Source organism: Barbatula barbatula (genome assembly GCF_947034865.1).
Source record: "Barbatula barbatula genome assembly, chromosome: 22".
NCBI classification, from domain to species: domain Eukaryota; kingdom Metazoa; phylum Chordata; class Actinopteri; order Cypriniformes; family Nemacheilidae; genus Barbatula; species Barbatula barbatula.
In genome coordinates, this window is record NC_136785.1 from 9,367,321 (window position 1) to 9,383,542 (window position 16,222).

The window sequence follows — 16,222 nt, forward strand, 5'->3', positions numbered from 1 at the left end:
CCACCTAAAATGTAAACATTATTTTCATGATTTTTTAAACCACATCTTCTATAAACATGCACATTTCTTTACATTTTCATAAAATGCCATTTTTGAAGAGGTCTGTTAAATGCTTGCTGTTCTCAGAACTGAAATGACCTATAGTGGGGGCTTTGTGCATGATCATTCAAGGGGAAATGTGCAATGCCGAAGGCTGACTTTCATGCCACTAGCCTGTCCCAATTAAGCCAAGAAACACTGTACCCACCTAGAAACTTCCCCACGACATGACAGATGAGACAGCTTGGTTAATTTGACAATTTATTGATCCCAATGTACATCGACAACATTAACCCTATATGGCGTTTACAGAGCTGTATTAGGACAATTTTTGTATTATTTCTAATATTAATCAATTAATAATGAAACCTTTGGATTACACAAAGTGAGGATTACAAATAGTAACATGAGGGTAACATGAGGGCAGTGTGCATTGCTGACAGATGTTCTTATACTTTGCAGCCTGCAGGGCCATCGAGAGAGGCTTTTAAGGAACAAGGGGAGGAGAAGGATCAAGGTTCAAGAGCTGCACAGTCTTCCACCATCTGCACTTAGACTATCAATGCATAACATTGTTGGCAACAGTGGGAATTCAGACCTTTTAAATATGGATACTAAATCAACTCTTTATGTTCGCAATGTCACAAAAGAGTGTGATCCTTCACCACAGAGGTGTCAGAGACATTTTTTAAAACATGGAGTACAAAAGTACTCCCACAAATGAAAATGATGCCATCATTTATTCACCCTCATGTCATTTCAAACCAGTATGACTTTTTATCTTCTGCAGAACACAAAGGAAGATATTATGAAGAATGTTGTTAACTGGCAACCATTCACTTTTTGTGTCCATACAATGGAAGAGAGTGGGTGCCGGCACTGTTCGATTACTTTCAGTTAACTTTGTGTTCTGCGGAATAAAGAAAGTTATACAGGTTTGAAATGGCAAGAAGGTAAGTAAATGACAGTTTTAATTTTAATTCTTTAAGTAATGTAAAATACAATTTCTTTTTATGATTTGAAAATGAATATGTACCAAAGTATGTATTCATATACTTTGAACACTAGATGGTTTTAATTTGTGTACATCAGAATTTAAACAAATTGTGATCATCCACTCTGCTAAGTACGTTTCATATTACATCATTGTATTTCATCTGTCACCAGCACATGGAAAGCCTCCATGGTTTTGTTTTTCTTCCTGAAAGTAACAAGAAATAAACTCATTACAATGCAGGCTAAAGCCTGAACTAGACACAAAATTGCACATATTAACCTTATGTAAATTATCCAGTGAGTCAAGAACATGATGACAGTAGACATTTTACAAACAAAGAACAAACATCAGAACAAAGCCTTGATCTGTTCCCATGGCCACTTAAACCCTGAACAACCACACACAGAAGTCACATAACAATACACTGTGGCAGGTGGGAGATGAGCTTGCTCTCTTACCAAAAACGAAAACTAACTACTATTTTTAAACTTACATAAAAGCCAACACGGACTGAAAATCAACTTAATAAAAAATGTAACTGGCCACGAATTAAAATAAGCTTTATTACTATCGTTTATCCCTATTTTATAAACTCTATATTATAAAAAATGGCATAACTAATACGTAAAGTAAAATAAAAACATATATGTTTTTTATGTGCAAGTGCCCGAAATGTATTTCCAAGTTTCAAAATGTTCTTACTGTCCCTTTAAGAAAGAAAAGGAAGTCGACAACTTCTTACACAAACCGAAAGTGATTCGAGGTTGAGGAACGTACATGTCTCATTTAACCTGTGGACACATACATGTCTAAAAATAACTACTAACCAACATATTTAAAAAAAAAAGCTAAAATATGATACGATAGCAAAGCAACCGTTGTTATAATACAGAACTAAACTTTAACCAGAGTGACTTCTGAGTCAGATGCATCTACGGAAAGGTGAAATCAGCAGATAGCTTCTGTAGGTAAAATGGTTTCTTGCATCGATATATTTTGTTGTCTGTCATAAATGAGCAGTAACTGTACAGTACAACTTATGTTAGTTTTACAACGTTAATCCAACTACAATGCTAATGTTACAACAAGTTATTGATTTGATGTCCAGTTACGTGATGCTGCAGTCCAGATACATGGCCGATTCAAATCAGCTTTGGTTACATCAAAAGGTAAAATAACCTTTCAATATATGTTTGTCGTGTATTCAGGCCAACAACGCAGATTTAAGTGACAAACACGGGGAAGGCTGCAGAAATGGAGGATGACGCAGCCGACATGGCGTCTGACAACAGTATACCACTGGGTGTCGGGGCTTCCGCATATGGGAGTGAGAATGGAGAAGAAGAGCTGGATGTGATCCCTCAACGGACACTGCCTTTTGTCCTCGGATACTCAGAACCTCTGGGGTAAAACAGTTTTCGGCAATCTGAATTTTCAGCTAATAATGTTTTCTCTTGATGTGTAATTAAGACGGACGCGTGTTTGTATGTTATGTAAAAGCGCCACCTGCTGATGACCTGACGAACACGCCGTAACCAAAATTATTCGTCATGATCGTTACTTCTTTTCGCATATAGTATACTACATTTTCTTAATTGTCTGACCCTTACCAGACACGTGGAGAGAGCAGAGTCACCCGCTTTAAGCTATTCTTCCTGGCACAGCAACCAGTGGTCAGATTCAGATCCATGGCAAGAACCATGTGAAACAAAGTAAGTTGGTTTCACATATTTATGTACCTGCTTTTGACGCTTTCCGGCTGCCTTGCTTAAAAAACATCACAAATTGTTATTGATTTAGATCTAAGCGGGTCTCTATTTGTAGAACACATTAAACGTTTGAATGTTTTTCAGCAGGGTGGTATGACTTTATAATTGTATTAGGGTTTGTTTATTGTCTATTTATTGTCTCTGTGTCAAGTAAAGACATCATTGGTAAAATAAGCAATGTAATCAGGTGTAATTCTTGAAAGATCATCGACTTTGCTCCCTGTGTTCTTTTAGCTTAGGTTGTTTGTATTGTAGGTCCAGTTCTCACCTTATCATCTTTCCACAGGGTTCATTTGGAAAGACGAGACTCATCTGCCTCTAGCAGTGTCTCCTTTGATGTATCGGATGATGATGATGATGTTAACATGGAGGACAATGTTGAAGAAAGGTACAGTTTGTGGTTTCTGTCTCTTCCAATTTATTATCAATAAAGTATTATATTGTTTTAAAATATAGAGGTTGTATATCATTTATATGAGGCAATTTATAATCTTCATAACAAGTTTCCAAAAATATATATAAATATATAAAGCTCAAGGAAGAAAACCAGGTCTAAAGATCGAGGCCCAAAACAACAAAGTGCTCCTGTACCTGTGAAACCAGAGTTACAAGTAGATCCAAAAGCAAGACACCCGGCGATGACAGTGGAATTTGCTTTCAAGGTGAAGCCTGCAGCCTGTGGTCATCTCCTCCATTTGAAATCATATTAATTTTATTTTGATACTTAATCATGCTAAAGGTTTCACAATCCGTCAGAATGAGTTGAGAAAACGTATATTTTGTTTTTTATTTCAGGCCCTCTCAACATGCCTACAGAAACTCACAGTAGATGAATTGAAGCGCTTCAGGAAACTGCTTTGGGAGAGATATCCCGAGATCTTTCGTGATCCCCTCGATGGACTTGATCTCGTGAATCTGGTGGATAAAATGCTGGAGCTCTGTGATCTGGAGGTGTCCCTGAATATAACGCTTGTGCTCCTGAAAACCATGAACTTAAAGAGGCTGGCCGAATATCTGGAAGGACTATGCAAGAGAAGTATGTAACATACTTTTTTCCCAAAACTGTGCATTTCAGATTGTTGTTTTAAAGTTGTTTTTGTTTCCCACAGTTAAAGTGCGCTATGAGTTGAAATTAACTCTAAAGAGGAAGTTCGAGATGGTACATGAGGGTTTTGGCCAACAAGGACAGCCAGTCCGCTTTGAATCGGTCTATACAGATCTTTACATCTCAGATGGCATTAATGCAGCCGTGAATACCGAGCATGAGTTCAGACCAAAGGTTGAAGACCTTGCCGAGACTGGCAAAGTGAACAGAAAGCCGTTATCCTCAAAGGACATATTGGCACCGGAAATTAGAAGGACGAGACATGTGAGGTCAGTGTTAGCCAAGGGAAGTCCCGGATGTGGAAAATCATTTGCAATTCAGCGCTTCATCCTCGACTGGGTGGATGGAAACACACACCAAGACATTTTCTTCCTCCTGCCTCTGCACTTCAGAGAACTTAACCAAATGCGAGATGAAGAATACACCCTGTTGAGTTTAATAAACGCACTCTATCCAGAAATGAAAGAGGTGGAGACTCTAGATTTTGAGGGCTGCCCGGTTCTGTTCATATGCGACGGCTTGGATGACAGTCACATCAACTTCGAATTCCGCAAGACCGTGTATTGGTGTGACTCAAATAGGCCCACGACCGTGCAGGTGTTGATAACCAACCTCATCAGGGGTAATCTGCTCTATAACTGCTTCGTCTTGGTCATTTCCAGGCCGGGAGCCCTCGATGTGATCCCACCGGAACACGTCCATCAGCTCCTGGAGGTACGTGGCTTCAACAACGACCAGAGAGAGGCTTATTTCAGGAGGACAATTGAAAACCAAGCACTGGCTGAGAGAGTGATCGCCCACCTGAAGGCTTCCAAGACGCTGTACATTATGTGCCACCTGCCGTTGTTCTGCTGGGTGGCATCAAGAGTGCTTCAACAACAGTTTCAGTCTCTACCTCCATCAGCCAAGCTGCCCCAAACTCTTACCAATCTCTACTCCAGTCTGCTGCACTTTCACACTCAAATGTGCATTCAAAAACTGCAGAACAGCCCATCTGAAGAGACCAAAGATGTTACAGCTGACCAACTGCTCATCAAGCTCGCAAAGCTGGCCTACATCATGCTGGAAAAGGACGAGTTTAAGATGGAGAGAGAGCACTTGGAAGAGATCAAGATGGATACTTACCCTGCCGTGGTGTGCAGCGGCCTCTGCTCCGAGTATTACAGAGATAAATTTGTGATGTATACGGAGAGGGTGAGCTGCTTTGCACATCCGACCCTTCAGGAATATATGGCCGCTCTTCACGTCTTCTACTGTTTCAGAAAACAAGGGAAGAACATTCTGGAGTCCAGCAAATTGAAGGTCTTGAAGGTTTCTTTAACAGATCTACTGAAGAGTGCTGTGGACAAGGTGTTATCCTGCAAGAACAGCAACTTTGACATTTTTCTGCGCTTTCTGCTGGGTTTGTCAGTGGAGGCCAACCAGGAGCTGCTCAAGGACCTCCTGCCGATATCTACTTGTTCCAGCCAGCAGGCGCGGGAGGATACAACACGCTACATTAAAAAGAAAATCAAAGAAAATCACTACCCGGAGAAAATGGAAAATCTATTGCGGTGCATTGATGAACTAAACCCCCAATTGGTGCGCTGATTTGTTAAAAATAGAGAGTGTTTGCCACTTGTTAAGTCTCATGTAGAGGTTTTGACAGTAGTGGTGTTGCATTTTTTTATCCCAGAAGAAGGTGTTGCGAAAATGTTCTGTGTATAGTGTGTAGAGGAACTTTGTTACTGCTGCTTTTTGTATTAAACGCATATTATAATTTGTACATTTTATTTTACAAAATTATAGTGAGTGGTGGTTTGTATGTTAAAATGGTCTTACTTGAACCATAAAAATTTAATGTTTTTTTGTGTGCTTCAAAGACTGTCTGTATCTGATGCATAAACAAAGCATCACAATCTTTGTAATATTGACAAATTCACAGAAATAAAAGTTAAAACAATATGTATTTACCAAATACATATACATGATTTTTCCAGTTTACTCAATATGATGCCACATTGCCCTACCCTGTTACAGTTTCTAGCTAACCCTGTTGTGCATGATTTATTTTGTTTTTATGGCTCTTTGGGAATGAGAAACATGATTGGAAGTCAACATGAAATGGAAGTTGCAGTAGTGATCCTTCCGAATGGTGACGTACACACTCAAAATGTAACAAATTTTACCTGAAATAATATACACAAAACAAATTGGTACATTTTAAAGCTGTGAAAAGAAATGTGAAACAAATATTATATATATATTTTGTTGTGTAAAATGTAAATAAAAGCAGAATAAAGTGACTATTTAATTAAATACACCACAAAGACTAAATATTTAATATTCTAACTGATAAACTATTGTTTTTTGCAAATAAACTGCAACATGCTGCTACCTGCCATTGATGACTCGAGTTGGTACTGTAAATCCGTCTTTTATAGTTACAAAGAAATATGTTTACTTTCTGCTTGACAGTTCAACACTTTAGTTTAAAACTTAATGTTTATTGGGAGATGAATAAAGCCATAGCTCAACCAAAGAAAATCATCAAAGGTGTAATTTTACAGATGACACAGTCTCTTGAAAACCAGAGCACAAGGGGAGACCTGTTTCATATTCGGTCCACCTTAAGGATGGGAAAAGAACATATTGCAATCAAATTGCAAACCATGGTTTAAATATATAAAAACAAAGTTATTTGACTTGTTATTGTAACTGCAGACCTACTGGTACATCTGTTTTTTTTTTTTGTGGCTGTTGAAAGATATAAAGGACAATTGACAATTAAAAATGAACTTGGTGGCCACTTTGTACTTTACTTTCTATTCAAGGAAAAATACCATGGTTTCAATGAGCATCAACCATTTCCATTTAGCAATCAGTTTTTTATATGAACTCTGTAGTGATATCACAAATAAAACCCAATTATACATATTTTTCATAAAAAGGTAAATTGTCTCACAAGGAGATCAATCTCACCATTCCCGTCTTTAAATCCCTTCTATAGCTGTCAAGACTAGTCCGCTGACATCAGAGTAATGAATACATTGTCAAAAGTACCAGCATGGGTCATTGAGCCTGTGGTCACCTCTACCTCATGTATTGTCTCCATGCCACCTAGATAAACACGGCTTTATATTATCAGTTTGTTATTTCGATATCATGTTGCACATAAACTGGATAAATTTAGCACTTTAAATTCAGTGTAGTGAAAACGCATAAAATACAAATACACTTAGATTAGAATGCCTTTTCAAATCTACGTACCTGAATAAGTTAAGGCATAGCCTAATAGACAGTTGAAATGCGTATGAGAAAAACTCAAGACCGAGTAGCAGGACCCGCCCAAACAGGATTTTGGTTCTCTGATATTAAAGAGTTCAGGCCACTATTGAGCAAGAGGATTGGAATATATGCGGGTTGTACCATTACATAAAAATCTGCATTGTTTATTTTTGCTAATACTAATTTAAGATCCATTGAAATCAAGGACACACTATTCATTCTCTAGATTAAATGTTATTTTCCTGAGTGTTTTATGAAGACAATTTTGGTTTCTTGTGATAAATATACTGCATTTGTTATCAATCATATCAGCTTGACTCATATCATCTATTTATCTTTACTTCGCAGAAAGTAAGGTCGAAAAAACGAAAAGTGACAGCTGTGCTAGATCATTGCACCTGCCTTAAGGTATTATACAATTATAGTACATGGTGAAAAAAAGGAATCTTGTCATTTTATGTCAGTAAGTACAAAGAAGTAACAGTGAAGAGCCAATGTAATTCACTTTCATCAATCATTTTTATCAAAACAACACGCACTTTAACAAAAAATCTGAACCAAAAGATGACTTTGCCAACATAACAACATAGGACCGTTAAGATTAAATATATGTATAAATTCTGGACCATTAGGACTGACAACTCACCACATTAATGACATGTTAAAGTCACATTACACTTTATGTATCAAATAAGCAACTGTGTAAGCTATGAAGATCAAATGTACACCTGTCTTAAAAAAGAAAATTATGTTAACATGTCTTATTTGACAGACTACTTAAATCCATAGTTGATTACTGCTTCTTCTTGACTACATGAGCACAGTCATATTTCCCTCTGACTACAGTGAGTTTGACCCCGGGTAAGTCCTGTGTCCGTCCTCCTTGTACCAATACCACATTATGCTCCTGGAGGTTGTGACCTTCTCCTGGGATGAACACGACAGCTTCTTTACCGTTGGAGAGACGTACTCTCGCACACTTGCGGTTTGCAGAGTTTGGCTTCTTTGGCTTCCTGATCATAGTCTTCAGGACTACAGCTTTCAGCTGTGGCCGTCCAAAGGTGGCACTGACCTTTTTAGGAGTTGGGGAAGGTTTCCCCATACGATGCATTTGGTTAAGTGTGGCCATTGTCCTGGCGAACACAGGTCCAGGCCACGAGTATACAGAACGGGATGCTGCTAAGAAAATAATCAAATTGAGAACGTCATCTTTATTAACATTATTTTATAGTCAAAGACAGAAGTGACATGTGAAACTCACCCTGCAGAACAGAGGACAGCATAGGTCTTAAGTTCCCTAAAAACGCCATCCTGTTTATTCTGCACGTAACATTTGCAAAGTTAAATCACTGCACAACTCCTAATATGTGTAACATTATCATGTCAATATCACAGTGAGATGCAAATAAATATACTGTGACAAAGAAAAATGATATGACTCGTATTTAAAGTACCTGCACGCACGTTCCCAAAACTGTAATATTTCACTAATATTCAGACAGAAAAAATTAGCTGTTCAACCTTCATAGTTTAATACTGCCATGCTCGCCGCCATGTTGAAGAACGTAACACATCGACCCGGAAGAATCTTCCTCTTAGTTGAAGACTAATGTGGCGCTCAAGTCTGCATTGACTCATACCGCCCCCTAGCGGATGGGGTTTTCACTGGACCTTATCACAATATACTGTCCGTCAATTGAATACGTTTACATCAAATTATACAACATCCACAATTCTTCTGCAATCAAAACCACGGTATAAAACACAACATAAAAGAGCCTCTCTTGGTGCGTATACAGTAAACGGTGCCATTCAAAGCAGGAACATTTCATGCATACTACATTTTTCGCCCACTATTGTGTGTCCACTACCTCAGTCTGTGGAGTACTGTATAATATGCAGTATGGGTCTAATTGTTGTAATTATTGTGCTATTGTATTGTTTCTATGCCATAGTGTGGGGTCAGGGCCTGCGGTTGGTGTCAGGCTTGAAGGGACAGTTTAAAATTCAGAAATTAAAATTCTGTCATCAGATACTCGCCCACCATACCATAGTAAGAAAATTACAATGGTGGTCAAAAGTGCCACAGAACTGTTTGATTTCCTACATTCTTCCAAATATATTATTTTGTGCTCAACAGACCAAAGAAATGTATAAAGGATTTTTCCTACTACTTTCTAGTCAATGGTGCCAATAATTGTTTGGTTACCAGCATTCTTCCAAATATATCTGTGTTCATCAGAAAAATGAATTGTCAACAGATTTAAATCATTTTAAGGGTGAGTAAAGACAGAATTAAAATTTTTGGCAAACCTGTTCCTTAACTGTTGGGTCCTGCCGAGATAGTCAGCTGATGCTCACTCAAGAAAAGTGCGCACTGCTGAAAAAATCACAGATTTTATTTGTTATAAACAGAATTTTTAATGGAAACTATAATGGACACTGGATACTGGTAATGTGTTGGTGGGGTGTTGTTTGATGGATGAAAAGCAATAGAATCTGAACCAGTAAATCTTAGAAATGTTTTTTATATTAACAATAAAAAAAATATTTACTAGATGCTTTTATTTAAAATGAGTTAAAAAGAGAGCATTTTATATTTTGGTTGTTTGGTAATGAGATTTTTAATGATTAAAGCATTTTAAAAATAGCAGAGATGCGCAGAATTTACACTTGCTGAATAAATCACCATCAATTTCATTGACAGCCATTAAACGTCAGCAGCGAGCACTCTCTACAATAAATAATTACAAAGCAAAAATGATTTATACAATTATTTTAAAAAAGAATACTTATTTAAAGTATTCATTTCTGTCTTTATTTCAGCAAATATTCTGTTATTATGAAGAACGTGATTCATTTGATGGTGTACCGGTCACTGCATTTGTGATTTAGTATAGAGATATTTAGGTTATTTTTGAATAGTCCACCCAAAGTAAGTGGTTGTTTTCATCGTGCGTCTCAGAAAACATGACAAGAGCGCCTTCATTTTTGCATTTTCATTATAATATAAGTGGCCCAGGGGTATTTGTGTGTACGTATCTGTAGGCCGCTGAAGAGCGAGGCAGCGGCAAAGCGAGAGATGAGTTAAAGAGGTACGGGTGAGTCATAAGGAGAGAGAGAGGGGGTACTAATGAATGGGCCGCTATGAATGAAAAAGCACAGATGTGTGAAATAGGGAAGAAAAGAAATTCAGCTGACTGATTGGAGGAGTGGGAGGAAAGACGAATGAATAAGCACCCAAAGTCCCTAGTGCACCTTCCAAGCATTCGCTCTTGAGTTCTGTCTATTTTTATTCCTCTTCACTGCTGAAGGTAGGCCTACATCATCCTCACAAGGACAGGAAGCAGAGTTTCGTTCAAAGAGTGCGGTGGGGGACAGATGTTTGATATTTTTGGACGTTGAGTCCTTGGTTTTGTGTGGGAGGGTCAGTATAGCCCCGGACATTGGACTGAATGAAAAGGTGCATAACTGGCAAACAATGATTTAGGGGCGTTGGAGGTGGAGATTGCCAAAGGAAGATCTCTCATCCACCCAGCAACAAGACAAAAAATGGAAACAGAGATTGAGAGTGTCGGGCAGCCAGGAAAGGCCATATAGGGTATTATCATGCGCTACGAGCTTCCAGGTATAATTGGAAAGTGTGGGTTGGCTATTCGCTGTACAGTATGCATTCAGCGGACTTATGTGCGTGTGCATGTGTGAGTAGGAGGTTTGATTGTCTCCACCGTGAGTCAAGAGCAAGGCTACGTCAGGAAAAATAGATAGCACCTCATCATCTGCGTCAGTCATTGCTCTCGGACTCAGGAAACCATGGAGACACAGTAAAAATGCAGTGAATGAGAGAGAGGAGTGCAATAGAGAGGGTAGCAACAATGAAAAGACACTGATACACCTCACTTTGATGCATTTAATCGACTCTCATATACATATTTGAATAACAAAAGAGCATCATTCAAGGATATTCTTTCTGAAAACAAGAAAATATGATACATTGAAATGCCATGTAACATAACTTCTGTATGTATAAAGGACAAAATGTAAAGAAATATTTTTATTATTATTTATTATAATATACAATATATAAACATTTATTATAAATATATATATATATATATATTTATGGACTGCAAGGATGTACTGACACAAACACGTCTTGCAAACAAGCTCAATGAAAAGCAAATAGAAAGAGAGAAGGATTCAATCCTCTATACTTAACCGTAGAACTCTACGATGGGATCAATACAGTCATTAGTATTCAAATATTTTGTTTTGTTTTTTAAAGCACAATCTTCACTACAAGTGAATACAAAGTGGCACTTTGCAAAATTGCCCTATCAGGTATATTGTAAGTATTCTTTTCCCCAAAGTGACAGTCCAATGTGAATAGAATTTATGTTCATGTGATTTCATGAATTATAAACATATATATCTTGTCTTTTTACACTTTGATTAAAATGTTACATTTTTTTCAGAAAACATAGTTTTGTAAAAGATGACAATATGCCATACTTGAATTAAGTCACAGACTTATGTTAAAACATGTGATCACTTGTTCCATCTGTAAGAAAAAAAGACAGAAAAAGCAAAGTTTAGTGTAAAATGTTTAAATTTTTTCATGTTTAGGTAATATATATTATAAAAAATGTATGTCCCCTTTAAATGTTATCTCAACTTAATATTGACATAAACCATTAAATAATTATATCAAATTTTTTTACCTTGGTAGAAGATCTGTTGACCGCCTTGATAAGGGAGTTGATACAACTCATCTTGTTGCCTCTTGGCAGGAGTCATTGGGGCAGTCGCCCCAAACACAGGTTCCATGCTGACCAGCTCCTCTAGGAGGGACTGGGCACAAGGCAGAGCGGGGGTGGTAGCTGGAAGAGCTTGAGCTGGGACGGACCCCGGGGAGGCTGGAATAGTGTTGGACATCATTGGAGGCATCATCTCCATGTCCATCACACTTTCTGTGAAAGCCTTTCCCTCAGGACTCTCCGTTTCCCGCAGCCCACCCGTGCAATTACACTGCGTCGAATGGACGCTACAGTGGTGGTGTACACCGATCAGACTGACCTCCTCCTGGGTGTGAACAGGAGAGTACTGGCTCATAGGGGTAGGAGTGGAGCGCTGAGCGTAGGTGAGCGTCGATGGAGATGAGTAAGGTGAGAGAGGTATGGGGGAGGTGGATGACAGAGGGATACCTTCTACTGCTTTCTCCTCAAACATACTGACATCAATGTGAGCCAAGGAGGAGTGCGGCCCCTCAACGGATGCAGCGGGATTGTGTGAAGATGCCTGATGCGGGGGAGCCGATGAAGGGTTACATTTGGCTTGTGGGTGGTTGTGACAGAAACCTTCAGCTAAAGTGCTAATGTACTGAGCTAGGAGAGAGATCTCCATTCTTTCTATTTCACTCTTCTCCTCTTGAGAGAAGAAACTCAAACAGGGTTTTTTAGTGGGCGAGGCTTCGGGGGTTAAAAGGCCTTCAGGGGGACCATAGTAGGGGAGATGAGGGATGTCTACAAATAAAGGTCCTCTGATTTCTGGCAATGCCATGAGGATGCATTCATCATTCCCTGGGCTGTCCGGAGTTGGTGGCAGTGTCTCGTATAGACGTTTGCGACAGTGTTTGGATGCCGTTGTTTGCCCCAAACCAGCAGGAAGGGACACTGATGTCATAGACTGCCTTCTATCACCTACATCACCCAGGTCTGATTTAAATGGCTCATCACCAAATATAAAAGTCCCCCCTCCCACTCTAGGGGTGTAAGGGGGTGTACAAATAAACTCTTCTGAGTTTTGGCGTATAGGAGCTTTGAATGGAGGAACCGGTGGGGGGATGGTTTGGGGAACTAAAGAAAGACCTGAGATGCTGTTTGGGTTGGTCAGACGTATAGGGATGCCTGGTCTAGATGCCTGTTTTGATGAGTCTGCAAGCCACAGCTGGTGACTGCCATGCTGTTGAGGATGGATTTCTTCATCCTGGGGAAACCCTTGAAGGGGATCAGGGCCAAGTGGCAGGTTGGATGGGGCAGAGGTACTGGGGAACTCCTCAGAAGAGCTCCGCCCAGAAGTTGTGAAGCTGAAGTCAAATGATTGGGAAGACAGGCCACTGCTGCTGGGGGTGAAGACTTGGTCTGGGCTAGACAGAGGGTCAGAGCATTGACGTGTCTCCTGGTACAGGAGAGCTAGCTGGTTCTGCTCTGAATACAACTGCTGACGCACCGACCAAGCTTCAGACTCACTGAGGGAAAGAGGAGAGAAGAACGGACAGTTAACATTTTTCATAATATGACATTATTTAAAAAATGCACTCTTTTACTGAATAACTAAAACAGATTATAAGTAATGATGTACCTTATGACATAGTTGTGGCTGGTGATGGGATATTCTCCAGATTCCAGCTGAAGAACTATATAAAGCCAGATCCATGATTGATCAGCTGCCTCTACTTGGACCACCATCTCCACCTGTCTCTCTCCTCCTTTATGCACTGAAAATGGACACAATGACCAATTAATACACAACATAAGCTTTTAGGTGTATAGCAAAAACTTTACCCAACAAAACATTTACATTTATGCATTTGGCAGATACTGTAAGCGGCTTTCATTACATAACCCTATACATTTTTATTTGAGTATGTGCAATCCTTGGGATCGAAGCCATGACCTTGGCATTGGTAGCGCCATGCTCTAACCACTGAATTACAGGAAAGCTGCTACAGCATTCGATGTACTCACACAGGGCGCAGTGCTGTGCTGAGGCGTGGGAGAGATCACGAGGATGAATCAGACTGTACCAAGAGCGATGGCGCAAAGTCTCTAGGTCATAGCCGAGGTACATGCTTATACTGTCAGAGAAAGAAAAGAAAAACATGCAAATCATTCAATCACACTCAACTACATCATCATTTGTTAGTCAAGAGGAAATATGCACGTTCAGAGGACTCACCTGTCTTGCGCCGCAAGAATTCTCATGTCCCGACTGTGCTGAGACTGGAAACAAGAAAGAAGGAAAGACTGCTCAGCCGGTGGGGAGGGGAGAGGATTCCTGGCCGAAGAAACGTGTGGGACATGGGACTCCAGTGGGGAGCAAAAACACACCCACACTGGGTTAGAGGTCCAGTATGTGGATGTGTGGTGGGGAGGGGGTAGACAGCGCGCCCGGACAAGCGTCTGTTTGTTCCCTGATCCTTGCCTCCTTACAAACTTTGAAGTGCTGAAACGGCAGCGAAAGAGGCAATCTGGAAAAGGACAAGGGGGTTTAAATGTTTTGTATTGTTTTATATGTGTGCACTTGTTGGCAAACCAACAGAGTAAATAAATATATATGTCACATGAAGTGCAAGTTACCAGTGTCACGTGTAGTGTAAATTACCTGTGTCAGGTGTAGTGATTGGCACAAGGTTTCCCCTTATGATAGAGTGGTCGGCAGGGTCTATAATGTCGTACACACTTTCACTCTGAGCGACTAGATCCACCTGAACGAATCACAAATAATGGTTTCAGACAATTGCGCAACTGGTAATTCAAATTTATTGAAGTTTCAAATGTTTTTATTTTTAAAATATTATTATTTCTCTCACCATGGAATGGCCGAGGTGCTCCGCGACATTGTCCGACATATACAGAAGTTTTCCATCACTCGTCATCACGAGAATGAAGCCGGGTAAAGTGTGCACGAGCTCCGAAAGTTCCGGCAAGGACAGCGCGCTCCCTTCTTCACTCGCCGCTACTGATAACCACAAAAATACTTATTAACTCGAGCGTAAGCCTCAAAATAAATACTGTAATATATACAATGTCAACATTGTCTCAACCTCCAGCTATTAAAAATAATAATAACTAAAGCCAGATAAATATAAATAGTTCAACGTCAGCACCATAGACAGAGACGAGTTACTTTCAGAACTCTGGACAGAGTCAAAGACGCATCAGATATGACCTGTGCGCGGTTCCCAACAACACCAGTCACAATTTGTCAATAATGTTTTTTAAAAAGGATTTAATCATACCTTGTGAGAAGAAGACGGACTTTCTTGTGTAAATGCACGCGAGGGACATAATGTGAAGATATGACAGTCGAGCTTTGTCGGTTTCGGAGATAGGGAGCAGGTCCTTCAGATTGCGAATCTCTGCGTTGATTTGATCTCTCCGAGCTTTTGATGCTCCTTTGGTAGACCGGTACATTTTCTCTGGCGTCCACGAATCTTTGCAATGGACAAAAACTGGGGAGAAATTCCGTTTTGCTTGACTGCGTGAAGATCCTATTTAGGCATCATTGGAGCATATGCTACTTCTTGTAACCGTAAAGGGTACTATCGTTGAAAAAATAAAGCTTGTCCATATATCCTCTAAGTTTTACTGTTGGTGATGTTAACTAATTGCCCAACTGTGTCTCTCACTTGGTTTGCTGTGAAGAAGATCCTGATTGAAACATTGCATCCAGACCCCTTATATAGAAAGCAAACTCGAAAAAAATGATGGGAGGGGGCGTGCATAAATAGATTTGAATCTGTTCTCCAAGTATCACTGCATTGCTTCTTTGATTGTGACGTAGGGTAAATATGGGATCCCTTTCAACGCACACAGCCAGATTTGGACAAATATTAAACAGAAGCATCAACTCTCCATCCTGTTGCGCTCAGAGAGTTCCTGCAACAAAAACATTCAGAAAAGTTCGGAAAAGTTGTTGTTTAGGCATTTAATGCAGCGCTTGCTTAATCGGTGATTTCAAACAGTGAGAACGTATCTTATGTAAAGTGTTTTTTCTATTAAACAAAACGCAACTCCACCTGCATTTCTAGGGGGAGGAAGATAACTCACGACATTAACCAACGTTGGCACCCATGCATTAAAAATAGAAAACAAACAATACCACGATCCACGATCAAGAAAATTATGGTTTTATCCCACGACTACCCCCACACGCAACATGCCTCCTTTAAAATGCACAGCCAACTATAATAAAACAAGTCATAGGTGATATATATTCGGTCTAATTAAGAATTTGCCTTCATAAGAAATTAAATGTTTAAAA

At 39.5% G+C, this 16,222-nt stretch overlaps 3 protein-coding genes across 5 annotated transcripts; 1 reads left to right on the top strand and 2 right to left on the bottom strand.

Annotated features, from left to right (window-relative positions):
• The first annotated feature begins 1,718 nt into the window (after positions 1-1,718).
• nlrc3l1 (NLR family, CARD domain containing 3-like 1) lies at positions 1,719-6,292 on the top strand. 2 transcript variants are annotated; one of them, XM_079486623.1, is made up of 7 exons: positions 1,719-2,000; positions 2,245-2,442; positions 2,650-2,748; positions 3,092-3,193; positions 3,338-3,467; positions 3,601-3,841; positions 3,915-6,292. In XM_079486623.1, the coding sequence occupies exons 2-7, from the start codon at positions 2,291-2,293 to the stop codon at positions 5,498-5,500; spliced, it is 2,310 nt and encodes a 769-aa protein (XP_079342749.1). In that variant the 5' UTR covers positions 1,719-2,000; positions 2,245-2,290; the 3' UTR covers positions 5,501-6,292. The 2 variants fall into 2 exon arrangements, with proteins under 2 accessions (XP_079342749.1, XP_079342750.1); XM_079486624.1 differs by having other exon boundaries at positions 1,760-2,004.
• An 86-nt stretch (positions 6,293-6,378) lies between these two features.
• mrps12 (mitochondrial ribosomal protein S12) lies at positions 6,379-8,772 on the bottom strand. Of its 2 annotated transcripts, none has more exons than XM_079486641.1 (3): positions 8,632-8,772; positions 8,439-8,497; positions 6,379-8,353 (listed from the first exon to the last, which is right to left on the bottom strand). In XM_079486641.1, exons 2-3 carry the CDS (start codon positions 8,485-8,487, stop codon positions 7,971-7,973), a joined length of 432 nt encoding a protein of 143 aa, XP_079342767.1. In that variant the 5' UTR covers positions 8,488-8,497; positions 8,632-8,772; the 3' UTR covers positions 6,379-7,970. The 2 variants fall into 2 exon arrangements, with proteins under 2 accessions (XP_079342767.1, XP_079342766.1); XM_079486640.1 differs by having other exon boundaries at positions 6,379-8,356; positions 8,632-8,761.
• A 2,940-nt stretch (positions 8,773-11,712) lies between these two features.
• On the bottom strand, positions 11,713-15,372 carry npas4b (neuronal PAS domain protein 4b; the record flags this gene model as incomplete). The annotated part of the gene is made up of 8 exons (XM_079486622.1): positions 11,713-11,738; positions 11,899-13,424; positions 13,538-13,673; positions 13,924-14,033; positions 14,135-14,426; positions 14,561-14,663; positions 14,769-14,917; positions 15,198-15,372. 8 exons carry the CDS (start codon positions 15,370-15,372, stop codon positions 11,713-11,715), a joined length of 2,517 nt encoding a protein of 838 aa, XP_079342748.1.
• Between the last annotated feature and the right edge of the window lie 850 nt (positions 15,373-16,222).

What these genes read in the sequence shown, in the direction of transcription:
- nlrc3l1 (XM_079486623.1), top strand. Translation starts at nt 2,291, where the DNA reads ATGGAGGATGACGCAGCCGACATGGCGTCTGACAACAGTATACCACTG. An exon ending in GGATACTCAGAACCTCTGGG is followed by an intron (nt 2,443 to 2,649) that starts GTAAAACAGTTT and finishes GACCCTTACCAG; the next exon opens with ACACGTGGAGAGAGCAGAGT. An exon ending in CAAGAACCATGTGAAACAAA is followed by an intron (nt 2,749 to 3,091) that starts GTAAGTTGGTTT and finishes ATCTTTCCACAG; the next exon opens with GGTTCATTTGGAAAGACGAG.
- mrps12 (XM_079486640.1), bottom strand. Translation starts at nt 8,487, where the DNA reads ATGGCGTTTTTAGGGAACTTAAGACCTATGCTGTCCTCTGTTCTGCAG. An exon ending in GCTGTCCTCTGTTCTGCAGG is followed by an intron (nt 8,357 to 8,438) that starts GTGAGTTTCACA and finishes TTATTTTCTTAG; the next exon opens with CAGCATCCCGTTCTGTATAC.